A 22,571-nucleotide genomic window follows, 5' to 3' on the forward strand; every position below is an offset into this window, starting at 1 on the left:
GTCGGGGTTTTATGATCCAGGTGTCTTGAACCTTTTCCAGAAAACATCCAGAAACGAATTGACTTGTCAGGGCAAAAAGATTCAACTGTTTCCCCATTAATGGAGAGTTGCATGCAGTCATTCAGTGTTTCAGGGTGTAGAGAGGTATGATGTGTTGTCTTCACTCGGTTCATGCAAGAAAATCCTCTCTCACAGATGGCTGTTGATGGACTAAGTGTCAGCATTAATTTCACCAGCAACAAGATATAAGAGAGGTGTTCTGGATTCTCAGAGAGGAGATCTCTGTACAAGCAATCATCTACCTTGCTACCCCGGTGTTCTGCAAGCCACATTTTTAGATCCATCCATTCTTGTAGAATTTTCTATTTCTCTTCCTCATGTAGCAAACTGGCAAAATGTGTGACAAGATAATCCACCTCTTTATCCCCATAATTTGCCAACTCTTTTCTGGGGTAGGGAAGAGTGGAAGGGTCAAAAACCTTGAAACAAGAGAGAGCCTTTTCACGCAGATTTTTAAATCTGTTGTCCATGTACTTGACTGTGTTGTCAATAATCTTCTGAATCTCTGCACCAAAGGTGTCTTTGTCTGTGCCCTCACCTCTTCTAGCAGGTCGCTGACTTTTTGTGAGCTGAGTTTCACAGTAGCAAATGCTACCATCCTCGTTCGCTGTGAACTTTGTGTCCAAGGTTTTCTGGTATTCTCCTGGTTTTGGTTTTAGGCTGAGTAAGCGTGATGTGGTGCTCTCAACTAACTGATTTGTTCGTGTGATGTTTAGGTTATCATGCTGAAAATCAGTACAGCACTTGGATAAGATGGTACTGTAGTCCAACATGAAATGCAGGAAGCGAACAAATTTCTCAGTCTTCATCTCCTGCACCACCCCCTTAGCCTTGGCTGCATCCTCGGACTTGACATCACTTCCTCCTGCCATGTTCTCCATATGAACAACAGTGGGAGTGTAATTTTTTTCCACAGCCTTCAGACATCTCAGCCGGCTTGGAAGCCACCATGTGCTCTTCCGGCCACTGAAATGTGCCAGTTTCTCATTTAGCAGTTCACTTATTTCTGTCAGTTTTCTTCCGCTTCTTTGGGGAATAGTAGAACATCTTAAAGATGGTTTTCAGTGTATCTTCAAATTTCACCAGGTACTCACAGCCTTTCAAGCTATCCACCACGGCTAGCTTTAATTTGTGTGCCACATAGTGGATTGTTATGATGTGGGGTATCCTCTGTTTCATTCTCCCAGCTACTCCTGTTTTCTCACCCATCATCACTGAAGCACCATCAAAATTTGCACACACTACTTTCTTTTTCCATGTGTCTTCTCTGATACCCATGGTGTTCGCTGCTTCATCAATAGCCTCTAAAATACCTGCAGCATTTGCACTCTTGACTGGCTGACATTTGATCATGTATGTGGATATGTCACCATTATCTCTCACATACCTGACACGAACCAACTCCTGTTCTATTATACCAGTATCTGTACTGCCATCTGCAAGAATGGATAAGAACCTGCTTTCTTGAATTTCCTTTTCGATCTGGTCTCTTGAAGTTTGTGCTATTGCTCCAATAAACTCTCTGCAAGCATGGTCATTGAGGTAAGTGGAACCAAGATCTAGGCCATTTGCTTTTTGAAGTTTGCAAAGACTGCTAAATTTTGCCAATGGTAGTTCACTCTTTGCAACATAGTACACTGTTCTAAACAGCTTTTTCAGGACTTCTTGTTGTGCTTGGTTTATTTTTAGTATGTTTTTTGCAATTGGTGTTTGTTCTGGGAAAGATGCTCCAGACTGAGCACCAATATATTTCTTGTGATGCAGAGATTTCTCATGGGTTTTGATGGGGTCTTTCCTAAAAGTACTGGTCCCAGTAACAAAGGCGCTTGTCGAGTCAGAAATCGAGGGAAACTCACGACACACCCGGCAGAACATTATGTTATTTAGCTTGTCATATTCCAGCCACAGAAATTCTTTTGTCCATGAAACCAAAAAGCTGCACTTTCTTTTTGCCTCATAGTCTGATTTGTCATAACATTTCCGCTTTGTGGTAGGCTTTTCTTTGGCTGTCCCTTCTTCACCCTGACCTGTCTTATTTGGCTCAGCAGAACTAAAATACCTGCGTAAATCCATCTATTTTTACACACACACACATAACAGTCAGCGATTTTTTTAATTCTCTGTGCAATCAACCTCTATCACATGTTTAAGCTTGCTGTGGGAGATTTCACTTGTCACGTTTGAATAGTAAGCTAATGAGTGATAAGACGATGTCAGAGGAATTGGTGCGCAATTAAACCGTCACTGACCAATCAGTACTGCCGCTCTCTATACACAGTTTGCGCGATCGCAAAGTGAAAGTAAAAAACAAGCGCGAATTCAAAATTTCACATATTGACAGTGGCTTATCGATGCCCGAAAATGACAATTACCCAGCTACATTTGCGAAAGAATGCAAAAGCATTGACATATATTTTTCCTTCCTATGATAGCCCAACAGGCAGGGCTGAGATAGATTTTGGTAGCCCGACTGGAAGACACAATAGCCCCGGGACGTCGGGCTAGCGATTTTGCGAGCCCTGGCAACCATCACTCTTCTAAGCATAAAGTGGACAAATTAGTACTCAGTGTTTACATCACCCTAAAATCAACTTCACAGCTGGATTATTAAAAAAATGCCATTTTCACATCACTTACTGAGACAGTACAAGCCTGTTTAGGCTATGTTTTAAACTACATGAAATTGGAAAATGCAGTTAAAGAGCATGTATAGTATTTAATGTAGTCAACTAACTCATTTAACTGCATTCTATAGCTGCTGTTCTTTTAGAATCCATATTACTAACCGAGAATGCTAAACCGGATGATGGACGCAGGCACATCCGGCCATGGGCCGTAGCTGCAAAAAGACGTACTGCGCCGGTGCAACAAACAGTCCGCGAGAGTCGGCTGAGGACCCGAGAAAGGTGGACAAAAGAGGGCGAGAGAGGCGGATGAGGGTCCGCGAGAGACGCAGGCGCAAAAAGAGTCCGACAAGAGCACAGAAAACAGGAGTGAGCACATACAGAAAGGAGTCACAAAAATGAGGCTCAACAAGCACCAAAATAAGGAAAAAAACATTACTAACCGAGAATGCTAAACCGGATGATGGACGCAGGCACATCCGGCCATGGGCTGTAGCTGCAAAAAGACGTACTGCGCCGGCGCAACAAACAGTCCGCGAGAGTCGGCTGAGGACCCGAGAAAGGCGGACAAAAGAGGGCGAGAGAGGCGGATGAGGGTCCGCGAGAGACGCAGGCGCAAAAAGAGTCCGACAAGAGCACAGAAAACAGGAGTGAGCACATACAGAAAGGAGTCACAAAAATGAGGCTCAACAAGCACCAAAATAAGGAAAAAAACATTACAGAGTACTCAAACGAGGGAAAAGCACGAAACACATTGCACACGAAACTAAACACAACAAAAAAAAAAGAACAGACGAGCGCACAATAGCAAGGCACGACCATACCCCCGCCACCCTACAGGCACGGGACGGGACACACACCAAGAGGGGGATTCAACAAGCCCATGGAAGACCAAAAAAAAGAACACAAAACCACCCTACAGACCCTACAAGCAAGGGACGGGACACACAAAGAGGGGGAGAGAGGCGGATGAGGGGCCGCGAGAGACGCAGGCGCAAAAAGAGTCCGACAAGAGCACAGAAAACAGGAGTGAGCACATACAGAAAGGAGTCACAAAAATGAGGCTCAACAAGCACCAAAATAAGGAAAAGGCACATAAAAGAGTACTCAAACGAGGGGAAAGAGTACTCAAACGAGGGGAAAGCACGAAACACATTGCACACGAAACTAAACACACCAAAAATAAAAGAACAGACGGGCGCACAATAGCAAGGCACGACCATACCCCCCACCCTACAGGCACGGGACGGGACGGGACACACACCAAGAGGGGGATTCAACAAGCCCATGGAAGACCAAAAAAAAGAACACAAAACCACCCCACAGATTCGATTTGGAGGAAAGGTACTTTTATGAGGAGGAGATTTTAGACAGTGATTAGCTATTCTTCCAGATGCCATGCACTCAGGTATTGTTCAGTGCACCTTAAAATACGCAGACAATTGGCATTACTTTCAAAAGATACAGTTAGTAAAAAAGATACGATGTCCAGAACCAGATCATAACAATTGCTTATTACAACTGAGAGATGGTACACTCACCAATACAGATGGACTTCAGCCACATATTATTACAATTCCTCAAGCCTTTATCTGCGACGACTTAGTTACAGAGACATTTGGAACAGCAATCTCATTAGACCAAATGCCCCTTTTAACACAACGCACTATATTATGTCCAAAAAATATTAATGTGGAAAACATAAATACCCAAGTCATTCCATTACTTCCTGGAGAGACACAACTCTTTCTAAGCTCTGACAAACTTGACTCTGATCACAACAATAACCATCTTAAATGACCTTACAAGTTCTGAGCTGGAATTACCTTTTACACTTAAACGGCGTGTACAAAGAAATTTTCAAATAAACCTTTACACTGTGCCACACACTTTATTGTTTGATTTCTATTTGCATCATCTACACCGTCACACTATTCTATATCTCATTCATACATCACACTCTTTGTCATTCCCAACACCAGGGGTTGGCGAGCGAAGCCCACCCCACAGACCCTACAAGCAACGGACGGGACACACACAAAGAGGGGGATTCAAACAAGACACAGGAACACAAAAAGAAAGAAGACGCTCGCGCAACAACAATCCTCACCACCCCCCACCCCCCCCCCCACACACACACACACATCCATAAGAAGTGACACCCAAAGCCACATATTCTAAAGTGAACGTCAACACCTTCACACTAGACAGCATAGGTGTCAGCATAGGTGGATCTCCTTACAATAAAGCACTATTAACCGTTCAACTGCAGAAAAGGAAACATATTAACAGTGACTGCGATCCTCCGGAGTGGCAGCAAATCTGTTAATAAATGGTCGTACATGTCACTCAATATTCAAAATACCGGTCCCAATCACAGAGACATCAGTATCCACTATGAACATTCACAGTAGCAATGCCCGAGACATCCGTCTTGCAAAACTGATAATTATTGATGAATGTACAATGGCATCCAGTCACTTACTCAACACCATTGATAAACTTCTACAAACGTTGATGAATAATAATATTCCCTTTGGAGGAAAAGTTCTTTTATTAGGAGGAGATTTTAGACAATGCTTAGCTATTGTTCCACATGCCATGCGCTCAGCTATTGTTCAGTCCACCTTAAAATACACAGACAATTGGCATTGCTTTAAAACAATACAGTTGGTACAAAACATGCGATGTCCAGATCCAGAATATAACAGTTGGCTAATGCAACTGGGAAATGGTACACTCACAAATACAGATGGACTTCACCCAGATATTATTTCCATTCCACAATCCTTTATCTCAGACGACTTAGTAAAAGAGATATTTGGAACAGCAATCACATTAGACCAAATACCCCTGTTAACACAACGCACTATATTATGTCCAAAAAATATTAATGTTAATCACATTAATAACCAAGTCATTTCATTACTTCCTGGAGAGACACAGATCTTTCTAAGCTCAGACAAAGTTGACTCTGATGACGACAATGAACATATAAATTTCCCCTTAGAATATTTGAACACTATTAACCCTGCCGGATTACCACAACACGACCTTGCCCTTAAAAACGGAACAATAATCATGCTATTAAGAAACCTTAACACAAAACAGGGTTTATGCAATGGCACACGGTTAGTCGTCAACACCATGACACGCAATGTTATTCAAGCGACAGTTCTTACAGGATCACATGCTAACAATACTGTTCTCATTCCTAGAATTGACCTTACAAGTTCTGAGCTAGAATTACCTTTTACATTGAAACGCCGACAGTTCCCCATTAAACCTACATTTGCCATGACCATTAACAAATCACAAGGAAAAACCATGGACAAGGTTGGCATCTACCTCTCTGAACCCGTTTTTGGACATGGACAACTTTATGTTGCCTTCTCACGTGTTCGCCGTTCATCTGACGTTAAAGTTAAAATTATAAATAATCCATGCCAAGGAAGACTCATTCAAGGACAAGACACCATCTTTACTGCTAATGTTGTATACAAAGAAATATTCCAATAAAACATTAATATATGACAAACACTCTATTTGTTATTTCTATGGGCATCATCCAAAGCTGCACACTATTCTAGATCTAATTCATACATCTGACTCTTTCTCATGTCCCAACGCCAGGGGTTGGCGAGCGAAGCGAGCAGGGGGCGGAGCCCCCTAGTGATTAACTATTTAATAAACAAAAATGTGATAACTAAAAAACTGAACTGTTCCAACTTTCAAATCAGTCCCCAAATTCACCTGAATGTTATGCCATGTGTACATTTTCTAACTTGTTCCAATACCGTTGACAATATAAACAATTTCATTATTTCTTCTGATGTTTATTCATGCTTTTTAAAAAAATGCATTCTCATACAACTCCATAGTTTCTCCTGATGTTACAGTCAAAACTAACTGGTTTGGTGTAACCCCTCTGTTTACTTGTTTGTATGTTTTGTATCACATATTTTATTGTATATATTATATTTAGATCTTGAGTTGATGTTATCTTAAATCACCTAGATAAATAGGATGTATGAGCTTGTTGGGCTGAATGTCCTGTTCTTATCACAATCATTATAATACTCTAAGGATCTGCCGTGGGTTATAAGAAAAATTTGCACATAATGGCAAATGAATGGCACTGAGAGCTACAAGGACTTGCAAACAAGATACCTTAATTTACCACCCTTCCTCCTTTATGCAGAGATATGGCTTCATAAATTTCACTCGGACAAATTAAATATACCAAACTATATCAAAACTTCCATTACAATCCCCCTTTGGATAACCTGATACAATGTTAGGAACATGATGTTACAATCAGATTTTCATATTAGACAAAATTTTGTCTTGTTCAGTTTGCATCAGGCACATGTAATTCAGATCTATATTGTACATTAAGACTCTACCTATAAGAAATGTACTCAACCTCCTATATCTCTTGCCCAAATGTTCTGTCTAGGTCCTAAGCTCATCTCTAATGGTGAAAATCCGCGATATAGAAAGACCATATAAATAAATTTTTTTTTTATAGTTTAAGTGTTAAAATACCCTCTCACACACTTTAAACACATGTTAACTTATTAAAACACACTTTGTAAACATATATGATATGTGGATGTCAGGCTAAGGATATGAGTAACATCTCTCTATTATAAAAAAAAATCTTGGCAGGGAGACGAGGCATGATCTTCTCAGAAGACAATTTGACGTTCTGCGAGAGACATCTTAAAGTCACGCAAGACAAGGCAGTAGAGACAGAAGGACAGCTGCTGTACAGGTTTTTAAATGATCGACACGCAGAGTGACAAGCAGAACATGCATCATGGCAGAAGCAGCACAAAGCCAGTAGCTGATCCGTCCACTAAGGACACGAGCGGGAGAGATGTGAAGTGGCAGGAGCGTAGCGCGCCTCCAGGGGAGTTGAGCGAAGTGATCGATATCAGATCATCTCGGAGAGACACTTTGACGACACACGAGACTAGACATTACAACCTTAGGAAGCAAAACCCGTGGGATGGTGACTTTTGCACGTCACACCCTACTTACAAACAATTTAAAACAAGTTCACGGACATCTAACCTAGCAGTTGTTGAAATGCTTTTGGCAGACACACTTCAGGTGCTTCCAGTTCTTTAAACAATGACAAGCAGAACACACAGCAGCTGCTGCATGCCAGCAGATGAGCCTCACAAACCCCCATACCCCCCCCCACCCCAAGAACGCTAGCGGCAGAGACACGAAGTGGCAAAAGGACAGCTGCTGTACAGGCTTTTAAATGATTGATGCAAAGCGCAACAAGCAAAACACACAGCTGGCCAGCAGCAGCAGCTGAACCGATCACATCTCTTTAGAGTGCATTCAGACCCCCCCCCCCCCTTCACAACGCGAGCAGCATTATAAGTCCCGCGAGAAAGAGATTTAACCACACCCAGGGCAGGAAATAAAGGACAAATATTGTTTTTACAAAAGTTTTAAAGTAAAAATGAAAATAACAATCCCTTTAAATTGTTGATCCAGTAAACCAAACCTGGGAGTGGGCGAGCTAAGCGAGCAGGGAGCAGAGGCCCCTAGTAATAATAATAATAAGAGTAAATCTGCGATGTAGCAGGGGCGCGATAGCTGAACCTCGATATAGCGGGGGATCACTGTACATATTAGTCTGTACTAGTACTGAGTTTAACAGAAGGAAGCCATTTTGCCACATTCTAAAAAGAGTGATTTTACAGGACTTAAATGAACTGCATTATGAAAAACTTTCAATTCTTGCACGTTATGCAAGTCACTGAGCTTCAGCCATTAAGATATCTATTTTCTAATTCTGTTTTCTCCACACACAGTTGTAAGCAGCTGCAGCTTACTTATCCTGAAAGAATATCTTGTCATAAAGAAAACAACCCTGGATGGATAGATGACCACTTGCAACACACCCATGCACACAGATGTATTTGTTCATAATAGAACAATTTACGGTCAAACAATCAATCTGGGTTCATGTCTATCGACTGGGAGAGGAAACTGAAATTCTTTTAGAAAATCCATAAGATTTTTGTTTTGTTTGTGGCAAAGTCTTGTTAGTGATATAAATTTGTCTTCTGGCATACTATATAAATGACACTTGATTTTACACAGAATCTTTCACAGAGCACAATATTAGAAAGTAATTTATAAAGTATAACAATACAATTCAATGCAACAAAATAAGAAGTGCAGAGTCTTTGCTAATATTTGCATCTGAAAAAATGAGTACTCTGGCATATAAGAATTTTTCCTCACACAATCAGATACTAATAAGAATATCATGGGCACATATTACTTGGAAATTGGGCTGTGCGATATAAATTTAAATAGATATTGCAATCATTTTGACCCACAATACAATATTCTATATACACTGATCTTCTTCTTTCGGCTGATCCCATTACGGGTTGCTAAAGCGGATCATCTTGTTCCATATCTTCCTGTCCTCTACATCTTGCTCTGTCACACCCATCACCTGCATGTCCTCTCTCACCACATCCATAAACCTTCTCTTAGGCCTTCCTCTTTTCCTCTTGCCTGGCAGCTCTATTCATAGCATCCTTTTCCCAATATACCCAGCATCTCTCCTCTGCACATGTCCAAACCAATGCAATCTCACTTCTCTGACTTTGTCTCCCAACCGTCCAACCTGAGCGGACCCTCTAATGTACTCATTTCTAATCCTGTTCATCCTCCTCACACCCAATGTAAATATTAGCATCTTTAATTCTTCTACCTCCAGCTCTGTCTCCTGCTTTCTGGTCAGTGCCACCGTGTCCAGCCCATATAACAAAACTGGTCTCACTACCGTCCTGTAGAACTTCCCTTTCGCTCTTGCTGATACCCATCTGTCACAAATTACTCCTAACACTCTTCTCCACCCATTCCACCCTGCCTGCACTCTCTTTTGCACCTCTCTTCCACAGGTCCAGTTACTCCGTACTGTTGATCCCAAGTATTTAAACTCCTCCATCTTCACCAACTCTACTCCTTGCATCCTCACCACTCCACTGACCTCCTTCTTATTTACACACATGTATTCTGTTTTGTTCCTACTGACCTTCATTCCTGTCCTCTCTAGAGCATATCTCTACCTCTCTTGGTCTCCTCAACCTGCTCCCTACTCTTGCCACAGATCACAATGTCATCAGCAAACATCATAAGGGACTCCTGTCTAATCTCATCTGTCAGCCTGTCCATCAACATTGCAAACAAGAAAGGGCTCAGAGCTGGTCCCTGATATAATCCCAACTCCACGTTGAATACATCTGTCATTCCTACCACCGACCTAACCACATCACACTTCCCTCGTACATATTCTGTACAGCACTTACGTACTTCTCTGCCAATCCCTACTTCTTCATACAATACCACAACTCCTCTCGAGGCACCATTTCATATGCTTGCTGTCTGCCTTGTGGCGAAATCATGTACATTGTGCATTAGAATACCCCATGTGCTAGAGCATTATTAATGACAAATATAAACAAACAAAAAAAAAAGACTTTCGGCAAATTTGGTTTGTTCTACAACATCACCAAATTTCAATCTTCTAAGGCATTTTTGAGATTTTGGGGTATTTAATTTTACACCCCAATTTAAAGAACATCTTTGTTGATGAGTGAATGAGTAAATGAGTCAGTCATCTTTGCATATATATATATATATTTTTTTCCAAAGATATACATTATTTGTAATGGCGCCAGTTTATGTATTTACATATATGTGCTTCTTCTTGTCTGTAATGTTTGCAGGTATTAATTTTATACCATTCACCTGCATTTTAAGAATGGTATTTGTGGCGAGCAACTCACATTTTGCATCCAGTGTGCTTATTAACAGCTTCTTAAATCTTTCTTTGTCAGCAGTCTAGATAGCTTCTTTACATATCAGGTGCCAGGGAAGAATCTTTAAGGGGCTCTTGCAATTCAGAAGAGGGCTGTGATATATTGATGGAACCAGAGGGTTTCTTTACAGAGAATACAAACAGTGTGAAATGGATGGACAAGGCCTTACACTACACCAGCATATAGCTTTTGGTGTAAATTAGTGGTTAGTGTAATTATCTGACCACTGACAAGGTACAAGTATTTTTTGGGCTAATGTGTGTCTTGCAGTAAAGTAAGTCACTGCACTTCCTACCTGCTGCTTGTCTGCTCAAATGGTATACATTAGAACAGTGTATGGAACTTTGCCTAGTAAAGACCAATTTTGCCGGGAAGGAAATGTTGTTGGCACTACATATGCCCAGCTGACCTCTTCATACGCAGTGACATGTTTTATCTGTGATGAGACTGCTTGGACTATCGTCCTTGGTAAAACCAAACTATTGCCAAACAGCTAAGCTTACTCTACCTGTCCTAAACTTTTCCTCTTAAGATCCTTCATCCACGTTTTTTCTTATGAGCAGTGTCAACATAGTCATGTTTGGAAAAAGTGCTGAAAGTTTTGAAAATTTTATTTAATATTCAGAACAAGTTGCGGAAAATCAAATGAAATTACTGAACATAGTCATTTTTGCATACTGATATTTCTTAAATATGGAATCAAATCAAAAAATTCCATATATTGCACAGCCCTGGAAAGACCTGGCTAGTGATAACTTACACAAACCCATTAGAAAAATAAAACAATAAAATGTCACCAAGCTAACTATTGCTCTACTTTTTCTGTAAAGAAAATGACCTGCTTTATGTTAATGTTGCAAATGCAGCATTAGCTCATATCAGATGCAGATAAGCAGAAACAACCAACAACAAGCAGCATCTTACTACAAAACTGAATTTCAAGTAAGAAAGTCTGCATCTAAACTATCTGATCTCAACTGCAGCATTGATAACCTGCTTCTGTAACACAACACACTGCCCTTTCATATTTCCATCAGAAAGTATTTGTTTAGCTAGGTGTGCAGTATTTATTTTTGAAGGTAAAAGGGGATACATTTAGAATGGAAAATTATTAACTGCGCAACATTCAGCACTTAGTGCAATATAGATGAATACTGAAGGAGGAAATTAGGCCGGGAAAATAGGTAAGTCATTATATTCTACTTGCTTGTACATTAGCAGAGAATTAAAATTAAGATAAAAAGTACTATTTTTATTCACTTGTCTATTTTCCTGATAATAAAAATTCAATAGAAAAGTTTAAAAAGTTGAAACAAAAATGTATGTTTACATAAGAGGCTGTCTAAGTAATTTTCTAAAGTGGAAATTAAAGTAAATCTCCTCATTAGATGGTTTCCTTTATGTCCTGTGTGGTTTATCTTACTGACAATGTTTTAATGAATTTTCTTTCATGATGCTGGGATAATCAGTTATATTTAGCACATTTTATACATGCTAGAAAAAGCAGTGTGAAATCTGCAGTGGCGGACCGTGCATTTCACACCTAGGCCTTCAGTAGTGCTCCGTCTGAATCAACCCGCCCCTTAAAAACTAATTTATGGTTATAAAAACCATCTTAATATGCAGAAACACAGTAAAAAGAGCTGTTGCATCGCAGATAGATAACTCCTGTAGCCACAATAAATGCCTTTATTGAATAGACAAACCAGGGGTGAACAAGTTCCTTTCTACTGCAGCTATAGCCGCGACTAGAGGTGGGCGGTATGACCAAAATTCTATATCACGGTGTTTTTCTAAATTCTGCTGGTTTCACGGTATTAGACGGTATTTTTTTCCCCATGCATGAGTGGATGTTAACCACATTTTCCACTGCAATTACTGCAGTAGACTGGCTAAGAATAACCTATTCGACTGTTATGAGAATTGTACATCGTACAAAAAGACATTTTAATGTGCACACAAGTATTAATCCAGGTTTGTATGGCCCCATAAAGTGATAGTTTTCAAGGGAGTGGCACTAAAGAGAAGGAATCCCATTGCATGACAGATGCAGTCAAAATATAGAACCTTTTAATTGAACAAATTTTGCAAAAGCTTAAACTAAGATTTTGACAACATATTTTCAACCATCCAAAGAGGCATTTAGACTTAGTAAAATATCCAGAGGTGTTTGTCAAAAGTTGGGATTGCACTGAACACGTCTTAGAAAAAGAATACATAGTAAATATTTTTTGTAAACCAACTACACTTTTTGTTAATGTTAACAATCTCTGTCCACTGACACGTTAAAGTGACTTTTTAAACAATTTTACCATCATTAAACTGCATAATATTTAAACTAATAAATAATAACAATAAAATACATAATAGTATTACTGATAGTTGCACCATTACTTCAAGGCTTCAAGCCCAGGTGCATTACACAGTATTCACCAAATTAAAATAAAATAAAACAAGTGCAACTTGGTGATGACATCTTACCAGCTGTACCATCATTTAGGCAAACTGCATTAATATGGACCTTGCTTCAAGCTAAGCTATATACATAAATAATAAAACTGCAACTTGCATTTATAATGCTGTTTGTGGTATAGCCCTATGGAAGAGCATTAGGGCCACTGTGAAGAAAAAAAAATATGGACACAGAAGAAAAAAACAAACTATATGTCGAGAATAAATTCGACATGTTGACTTTATTCTTGACATTTCCACTTTAATGTTGACGCTTATGTCAAGATTAAAGTCGACATTTCCACTTTATTCTCATAGTTTATTTTATAATTAAAGTAGAATGTTGTAAACTAAACTTCATCCTAAAATCAATGTTTAATTTACTAGATTTTCTCAAACCCCGTCATAAGTTAATGCAGCACATCAAATACTTTGTGTTAAGTGTTCCCCGACCCAGTCGTTAATCACTACGCTTCTTAAACTGACTTCCTCCGCACTAAGAGCAGGCGCCTGCAGCAATCACCGTACAGAATCCATTCACTTCATGATATTCCTGCTCTCTACCAAAACCCCAGTTCCTATCTTTCCTTTTTCTTTCTCCACATTACCAATCACCACACGATAAATGTCTTTGTGAAATTAAAACTAGTTATTAACTTAGTCGATGGAGTGTTCAGAACTTTAAAAATATCTTCGTTATACATGTTTAATTATGCCATCCATTCAGAGTTGCGCCCATCTCTGAACGAGTCGTCAGCACATCGCATGAATGAATACAAGCAAAACATACACTAGCAAGTACAAAAACAAGTACAACTTGGCTTGCAGTATTATCCAGTAGTATAGAAACAGTATTTACACATCTGACTTTTTAAAACTAAAGTATCTCCAGGCGACGGACGTGACTCCTTTTTTTCGGCAAAAGTTTTTCTGTTGTTCATGTTCAACTTTATCGTCGGCTTCAGTTTCGGAATGCTCTCTGTCTATTTTTCACATTTCACAGAACTTAAATAAATAAATGCGCAAATAAATTTTGTCCGAAATAGTCCTCCATATACTTATGCTACCGCCCACTATTTGGTGGTGTAGCAGTGAAAATGAGCCCAAGTGCAACAAATCTGTGTTTAGCGGTGTAGCAGTGAAAAAGATCCCCACTTAAACAGTTTCCCGCTGCGCCACGTTCTGAACGTCATTTAGGCAATTTAAACCAGTGTTGCGGTATAAGAAAAATCCATATCATAAAAAAAATAAAAAACGGTTTTCGGTATGAACCGGTATACCGCGACACACATAAACATCAATAATAACTCATGAACTTGCAATATTATTTAGGAAAATCGCAACATTTTACTCACCAAAAATTCAGATTATTTGTAAACAAAATCCATCCTCCTCTCTTTCCTCAAAAACAGTTCAATTACTAGCAGATTATCCATGCGCTTCAGTTCCATCACGAAGTCCCTTTCTATCGCCATCGAACCTAACACTGAAAGTCGAACCTGCCCTGTCGTATTTCTGGCATAAGTTTTAATTTGCTTTAGGGCTGAAAATGTCCACTCAACAGAAGCAGTGGCCACGGGAATGGTCACCGCCAAACATACCAATGTGTACAGCTGCCCCATGGTCCATGCCCCATTTTTCTGATGAAGGAAGTCAAGGAGATCAGTGGGAGATTTTCCTGCAAAATCATCCACGGCATACTTACACCATCCTATCCAATCAACAGGTCTGAATACGGTGATGCTGCTGTACGCCTGCTAGAGGGCCCTAGTAACACCAACTCAAAATCTGATTGGTTGAAGCAACAGTTTAATCGACATTTATTTTGTTTTAGAAGGCCTGCAGAACGGATAGTGAAGGCCTCCGGGGAGACTTCATTGACTTTGACCCTGCCTGGCAACAAATGATGGCTGAAATGTGATTGGTTAAATGCTTTAATACGAAAATAGATGTCTGGAAGCAGCACAACCATCGGAAAAGCTATGAAAGGAAGCGGACAGACTATTTGGAATTATTTAATAAGTATTCATGGACAAAATATAATTAACATCAGTTTGTGATTCAGATATTTTTTTAGGCCAGCAGAGAAGGCCTTACAGGCCCTGACGGTCCGCCACTGGAAATCTGTAACCCTGTTGAAGATAAATTGTATTATTTATACTATGAATGTGTGGTTATGGTATACGTCTTTACTAGAACATTCAAGGACAAGTCTGAGTAATATCATTTGACGTTTTTTCTTTCTTTTTTTTTTTTTTTTAAACAGGAAAAATAAATTACCAAGTTAAATTATAGTTCTTTTAACAACAACAACACTTTGGGTGGAAAGAATAAAATATTCTTACCAGAGAGCTGCTTTTCAAGACTTTGCTGCTTAGTTGGCTCACTAAGAACTCACAGCCAAACCTGGACATCACAAGAAAATACATTTGACAAGACATTAATAAGCAGAGAGCAAGAATAAATCAAATCATTACATAAAACATGACTGTAGTACCTTTTTCCATCATTGTTAAAAAGTAGTGTGATACCAGTCACTGTCATATGCCACAGAGATTCAGGAACACAAAGGTTTAAAACCATGATGTTGACAGAGTCCACGTGCATACAGAAGAGCTGAGAAATGTAAAAAGAGAAAAGTCTTTATTAACAGGCACTTCCAACATAATGATAGTTGTTTGTGGTCATAGTTTTTGAATAATTCACCTGGCACAAAAGACGCAGAAAGCCAGAGTTCATCAGTCCACCACCTGGTTCATTAGGCCTAATTACTGCTTTACAGGATGTCGAAGACTTTTGAAAACTGGGTTCCTTCTGAAGGTCTGCCCGTATACGGACATCAGCAAGACATAATGCAAAGTAACGCCTGACAAAATAAAAGCAAATATCTTACTGGCAGAGACAGGTAACGAATGCTAACAAATGTGTCTGGGTGTCTCTTAAAAATGTTCTCCAAACATTACCCCCAAATTAGGAGCCTTCACTACAGAATTCTCGTCAACATACCAACTTTCCAACATATTTAACTAAACACTTGTCAAAATGAAAGGCTAGTGAGGCTTTAAGATTGTTAGAAAGTAAGCATGATAATTACAGTGGTATTAGGGATTATTTTTTATTTTGCAGTAAATGATGGACATCTTTTGTTAAAATGCAGCAAAGACAAAAATAGAAATTCCACTTCTCCTTGGAAGAGGGTGATATATTAATTTCCAGTAATTGTTACCCTTAAATATTACAAGACATATAGGTCCTGCTACTGGGCAGATTATATTTGTTCTGATTCCAAATTACTGTGGGTTTTACTTGTATTGTTAAAATACATCAGTCCCTCACTGAAAACCTAATGCCACACCACTAATTTGGTTCTGACCCTTCAGTAAAGCAATATAACCGTAAGTTATACTACAAAACATACTGATGGCACTAAAATCCATCACTAATAGACAACTAACATAAAATGGTGATTAAGTATGTACTGTGCTTATTATATATACTATGCCTCAGCATTACTGATGGCTACTCTATATTGACTCACATCAAAACTAGTTAATTTTGATCTTAATTTAAAACAAATGGAAGTCACTAGTTGAAAATGAATTGATTCCTAGTTGAAAATAAAAAACTGTTCTGTTTTATGTTTTTGTTATGTGCAGGATGCTATATGTTGAGACCATTCTAAGCCAAAACCTACCTATATATGTATACCGGTAGTTAGATTTAAGTAGGTAATTTCTTTAGCTATTAATATTTGAAAAACATTTTTGCATATTTAATGCTACAATAAAGCCCAGACATAAAAAAGGAATAAACTTCCTATTGATAACACCCAATCAAAAGGCTAGGCAATTCTAATTTAACCTCAAGTAATTAAAGTATTCAGTACAGTATACCATATTTCAGTAAACGTCTTCCTGCCTCATACAATTAAAAATTTCGTTACACCAATTTAAATTTATCCAATCTAAATCTAATGTGGAATAATGGAATAGTGATTAGCAAATGTGAAAGATAAGTTATCAAACTTTAGGGAAACTGCAGATCTCTGAAGATCAGGACCACTCACATTCTTCAGCCTTCCTCTTAGATTAATATTATCTTTCAAAACTTACATGAACAAGCCTTGAAATTGTTATTATCAGACACACTCTGGACGTTGGTAACCTAACTCACCTTTTACAGATGCGGGACCTATTCTGTAATTAAATATATTAACATGGAATACTGCTATTTTGCCTGACAGGTATACATGCAGAACCTCTTATGAGCTATAAACTCTACTTGTAACATTCCCAAAAAAAATTTAAAAAGCTCTCTGGACTGGCACCCAGTGGTACCAGGCTATGTTTCAGTATCCTGAATTGGAATAAGCAAGTGGGAGAATGTTAGGTTATGCTAAATAAAATCTTGGTTAATTAATAATAGGTTCACAATTAGGTTAAACAAAATTTTCCGAATATAAGTATGTCAACACAGACCATTATTAAACATAGAGAAAACTCACTGCAATTCTTGATTGAAGATCTTACTAGAGATCCAGGCACTGCCAATTTCCTAAAAAACAAAAAGGATATTTTACACCAACTTATTGATTACCAAGTAATAACTCCACTGCCTTAAGAGGACATTAAACAAATAGAAACTTACCAAAGTCTGCTGTAGATCCAACTGCACTCCAACATTATGAATAGAAAAGAATCCAATTGATCCGATTTTCAAATCTGCTCCAAGTTTGTTTTGTAAGAACTGGATGGCCAAACGGCACAAAAGCCACCTGCAGAACGGTTACATTGAATTAGGTGATCAATGTCTGGTGAAGGGTAACACACAGATTAAGCACATTAAAACAACAGGAGCACAGTCAGCAAAAAATAATATAAAGGACCTAACTTATCGCTCTTTCTCAGTAAAGTTCAGAGCAGGAATGTGTGACATCCACTGAGAAATGTTGCTTAATATGGGATAATTTTTACATCACACGGTCACCCAGCCTACAGGTAGAATATTGATTCATGTGATATAACTATAGGTGTTTGGGTAAAAAAAAAAAAAAAAAAAAAAAAAAAAAAAAAAGCAATATCTTTCTCTTTTTAAGTGTCCTCGGTCCTGAGGAACAGTAAAGTTTCATATTTATTCATCAATCTATCCATTTTCTACCTGATTATCCAATTTGGGTAATTTTCCTTTGTCTAACTTTATAAACAAAATACAATTTATTTATGATAATGAAAAGCAAATACCTTGTTAAAATTAAGCAGTGTAAAAATGTTAGAACAAGATGTTTTGTTTAACAAAATGTAATTACTTCATTCTTTATCTTTTAGATCTCACCTGAGAAAGAGGACAATACAAAGTGCCCCCAGCACCAATGTAACCAGGGCATATGCGAACATCTTGCTTTGAATTCCAGCTGACCATCCATATGCAGGGGACTCAGTAATCAATTGGAAGATGGTTGTTTTTCTTAAAACAAATCTACAGAACAGAGCACACAGGAAGCAAGAAAAACTGCATATTAAAATTACAAATAATGAATAATTAAATGAATAATTATAGGCCTGTATCCTTGCTAAATTACTTGTGTTGTAATCACAATGCAGTGTTTCTCTCTCTCTCTGGATATATACATACACATACGCATGCACAGTGACTAGCAAAACATTTATAATGAAAAAAATAAATCAAATTATTCCAAGTCTACTGTCTTGCTGAAATGACACATGAGTTTGACCAAATGAAGATATATATTTGCTCCAAATAGTCACATTAGAAAGAAAGAAAGCTTTTGCAACAATGGGCTTTCTTAAAACTTATGGGTGCAAGGTAGAGGATAGCCTGGACAGGGGGAAAGTCCACTGCAGGGACTGCTTATTCATTCACATTCATGCACGCACGCACAATAAGACATCAACTGTCAAGTATTGTGCGGAGTCCACACAGACAAAAACAAGGGAATAGATTCAAACTCAGGGCCACTACACAATCCAAACCACTACACAATCACACAGCCCATACACATACATGCACCCACAAACTTTCTGCATACTCTTTCAAGCCCTACATAGACATTCAGTGTTTTGCATGCCTTCTTAAGGCATAAAACCTCATTAGAAGATATGTCAATGCAGACATGTGTTTCACAGAACAGTCTTGCTTCAGCTAGCATTTTTCATGCATTAATTCCTTTTTTCAAACCTAATCTTTTCTGTAAAATGACTGCAAGAAGCCTATCCCAGCAGCTCTGGATGATATGCCAGTCAAGTCGAGTGCAGGAAAGATAAATGTACACCATACACACTCATACAGTGACAGTTACGATTCACCAGTTAAACCAACATACACATCTTTGGGATATGGAAGGAAGAAGGACAACTTAGAGGAAGTCCATTGGAAAAACATTAAAACCACACACAAACTGAGCAGATAAGGAATCATTCAGGGATACTAAATATAAAAAAAAAAAACAAAACAGCTACTCATTTATTTTTCAACCTTCTACTCCAGTTCTGGATTGAATCCAGACAAAACCTACCTAAAACTGTCAAGCAGGATTCCAATTTATCAAGAACTTTACAACAAAACCACAAAGATATGAATACAAGGGAAGTTTAGCTACCACATGATCTAACAATGTGTATTTGTACGTTGGCAGGAAATTAGACAACCTTATACAAATTACATTCTGAAAGCTCCTAAGTCTGGATTTAGAATTAGACTTGAGGAGTTCAAGATGGCTACACTCCCTCCTATAATATCAGGTTTCCCTAATTAAATATTTAGATTTTGGGATATCGTTAGTATTATAAAAACACATTTTCATGAGAATAGTAAGTTAACTTTATTAATATTTTCAACTTAATCTGATCTGGGTTGTTAGATGTAGGAGCCTGTCGCTGCATATCAGATACAAGGCCAATTTTAGAATCATCAATTAAGCTAATAAAAGAAAAACAAAGACAGCATGCAAACGGAGATACAACAAAGTCAACAAAAAAATGTATCTGAAATAATGGTACTGTAAAACTTAGACTGGACCAAAACCATAATTTTACACACATTTAAATAATGTTCATTAATGACATCTGTAGGGGCACTAGCTGAACTCTGTGAAATGCAAAAAATATTGTCAGTAATGTCTAATGACAAGAGATCTAAAGAGAAACCTGGAATCAACTTACTATTGTGACTAAAGATTATAAATTAAGAACAATGTTCACTGCAATGAAATCTCACTATTATGGCGGCCATGTAACATCAGCCCCGATTTTTTTTTTTTTTTTTATATATTTTGTTGATATTTATATTCATGCATCCATTTCCTAAACCATCTTTCCCTATTACAGTGAACCTATTTTAGCAAACTACAGATTTCTGCAATCTTGGACTGAATGACAGCTGCAGTGGATGCTAGACCAATCCAAACCAGCCACACACACACACAGCTACTCTGACTTGTACCAGGATAGCAATGTATCTAGAATGTACATTATTAGAAACATTATGGTACCACCAGAATACCCATTTTGGCTTTGGAGAGAACATACTAAGAAAAATTCCAATCGGGGCTTTGCAAGTGCGAAGTTTAATAGTGCAAGTGTAATAACAGCCATGATCTCAAGCAAACTTCTTTTATTCAAATCTTTCTCTACATTTTTTTAACAATATATCTGAGATTGAAATATATGTTAAAAATTGAAATGCAAAAGTTAAATGTATTTAACAATTTATAGGATGAGTTAGTTTTCATCATTTTAAATACCTTTTTCAGTTTTTTCAGTCTGGTGGATCCACACTGTCCAGTGTCAGAAACAGGTTTTTTAACTGGGTATCTGTAACTCCATCTTTTAAAATGGCTAGCTGAACTGAAATGCCAAAAAGCAGGAAATCATGAGAATCAGACCAAGCCAACCATTTAATGATATTCAGGATTTAACATAACTGTTTTCTGCTGGACACAGATTTACTTTGGAACTCTCAAAGAATGTCACTTTAGCTGAAATAAAATCATAAAAGCAATTATGGCTAATTTTGGTCCACTTCTTAGCTTTAAACTTCTGTTTTCTCTACATCAATAAATACTTCGGTGCTTTAAATACAAAATTAAACTCTCAGGAATCTTCATTACAGTACTGCAAAAGATTACGTGTCTTTGTCAAAATAACTTAAATGCATGCTCGATTACGCTGCAAAAAATGTTATGGGGTTTACAAGCATCTGTTATTGTTTTCCTGGTGGAACAAACAATTTTTTCCTGTTTCAGGGATTTTTACTTAGATGATATATCAGGAATACTGTTTTAAAAAGTCTTAACACATTGACAAGTGCACACCTTCGAGTCTCACCAGGCCACATTAGTCGTTATTGCCAACAGGGTTTCTCTGCTGATTTTGAAAAGAATACGTGTAACCGTTTCCTAGGGCCTTAGGTCATTTTTGTAGCAACACCAGATTGAATCCCACTCCTGGAACACGGGTCGATACCAACCCCGCCTAGGTGGAAGCACACTCCCGGGGCGTTGCCCAGCAGCTTCAGCTAAATTTTACACTACTTCTTCATGACGTCACATCCATCCCACTCGTGGACATGTCGCTTCCTGAAGTGTACCAAGTTGATTAGTATGCGGTAGAAGGAACTATCCGTCCTTGTCTCCCGAACATTGTTTTTTTTTTCTTTTTTATGCTGTTCTTCAAACCTGTGTAAGCAGAATTTATTGCAGTTTTATTACCATACACCCTTCGTAGCGGCGTGCAAATGACACATATAAAACCAGGTAATGGTGCCACAAGTCAAGAATCTGGAACTAGACTTGTCCCTTTTCTTCTCTTTCCCTCTTTTCTCCTCCCGCTCTTAGAATATGACAGCCCCCGACAAGGCTTCAAGAAGTTCGTCTCGCATTGCTCTTCAGCAGGCCGCCACTTACTTAACGCCCCGCTCTACTTGTTCTGCCGCTTAAACCAAAAAAATCCTATCGGTGCGTTGGCGGCTTCGGGGTAAACAGAATCGATGAAGGGACAGCAGCCAACCAGGTAAACCTACAGGACGAGTATGAACCTATCCGGAGTTACGCCATTCCTGCAAATGGCAAGTTCGAAGGGCCGACTATGAATTGACCCAGAGTTTTCCAAGTGTTTAAACCCAGCACCGCCATCGATGCGCGAGTTTGGCTGGAAAGAGTAAAATATAGACAGTGACGTAGCTAGTGCGGGATCCGTGGGAAAAATACTGGGAACCACCTATATAACATTAAGGGAAAGAATCATAAAGATTTTTAAAAAATGCAGATATATTTAATTGAATATCGTTTCTTTGAAATAAATTTTTGTACGTCAAATATTTAATTTTTGTGTACGTGAATGATTCTGTAAATACATTATTTCAGAAACATGAATAGGCCAATTAAAATTAAACTATTAGATAAAATATTTGTAGGTTATTTATTTATTTATTTGAATGGACATTTAATTCCAAGTAATTTAAAACTACTACTGTATGGATTATTTTTTTATTGAGCGTACACCTCAGGAAACATGGACACTTAATTTTTTTATTAATATGTGTGGTGATATTAATG

At 38.3% G+C, this 22,571-nt stretch overlaps 1 protein-coding gene across 2 annotated transcripts in view; it reads right to left on the minus strand.

Annotated features, from left to right (window-relative positions):
- The window catches only part of LOC114655542 (protein KIAA0100-like), a 97,439-nt gene extending 75,364 nt beyond the window's left edge, over nucleotides 1-22,075 (minus strand). For both annotated transcript variants that reach the window (XM_028806622.2, XM_028806619.2), the window contains exons 1-8: nucleotides 21,330-22,075; nucleotides 20,760-20,862; nucleotides 18,332-18,475; nucleotides 17,648-17,774; nucleotides 17,505-17,554; nucleotides 15,707-15,866; nucleotides 15,498-15,616; nucleotides 15,346-15,406 (exon numbers count right to left, since the gene is read on the minus strand). In XM_028806622.2, coding sequence (XP_028662455.1) covers nucleotides 15,346-15,406; nucleotides 15,498-15,616; nucleotides 15,707-15,866; nucleotides 17,505-17,554; nucleotides 17,648-17,774; nucleotides 18,332-18,393 — 579 coding nt within the window. In that variant the 5' untranslated portion in view covers nucleotides 18,394-18,475; nucleotides 20,760-20,862; nucleotides 21,330-22,075. The remainder of the gene's footprint in view (nucleotides 1-15,345; nucleotides 15,407-15,497; nucleotides 15,617-15,706; nucleotides 15,867-17,504; nucleotides 17,555-17,647; nucleotides 17,775-18,331; nucleotides 18,476-20,759; nucleotides 20,863-21,329) is intronic.
- Nucleotides 22,076-22,571: the final 496 nt, after the last annotated feature.

The sequence above is a fragment of the Erpetoichthys calabaricus genome, chromosome 8, assembly GCF_900747795.2.
Source record: "Erpetoichthys calabaricus chromosome 8, fErpCal1.3, whole genome shotgun sequence".
In the NCBI taxonomy this organism is placed as follows: domain Eukaryota; kingdom Metazoa; phylum Chordata; class Cladistia; order Polypteriformes; family Polypteridae; genus Erpetoichthys; species Erpetoichthys calabaricus.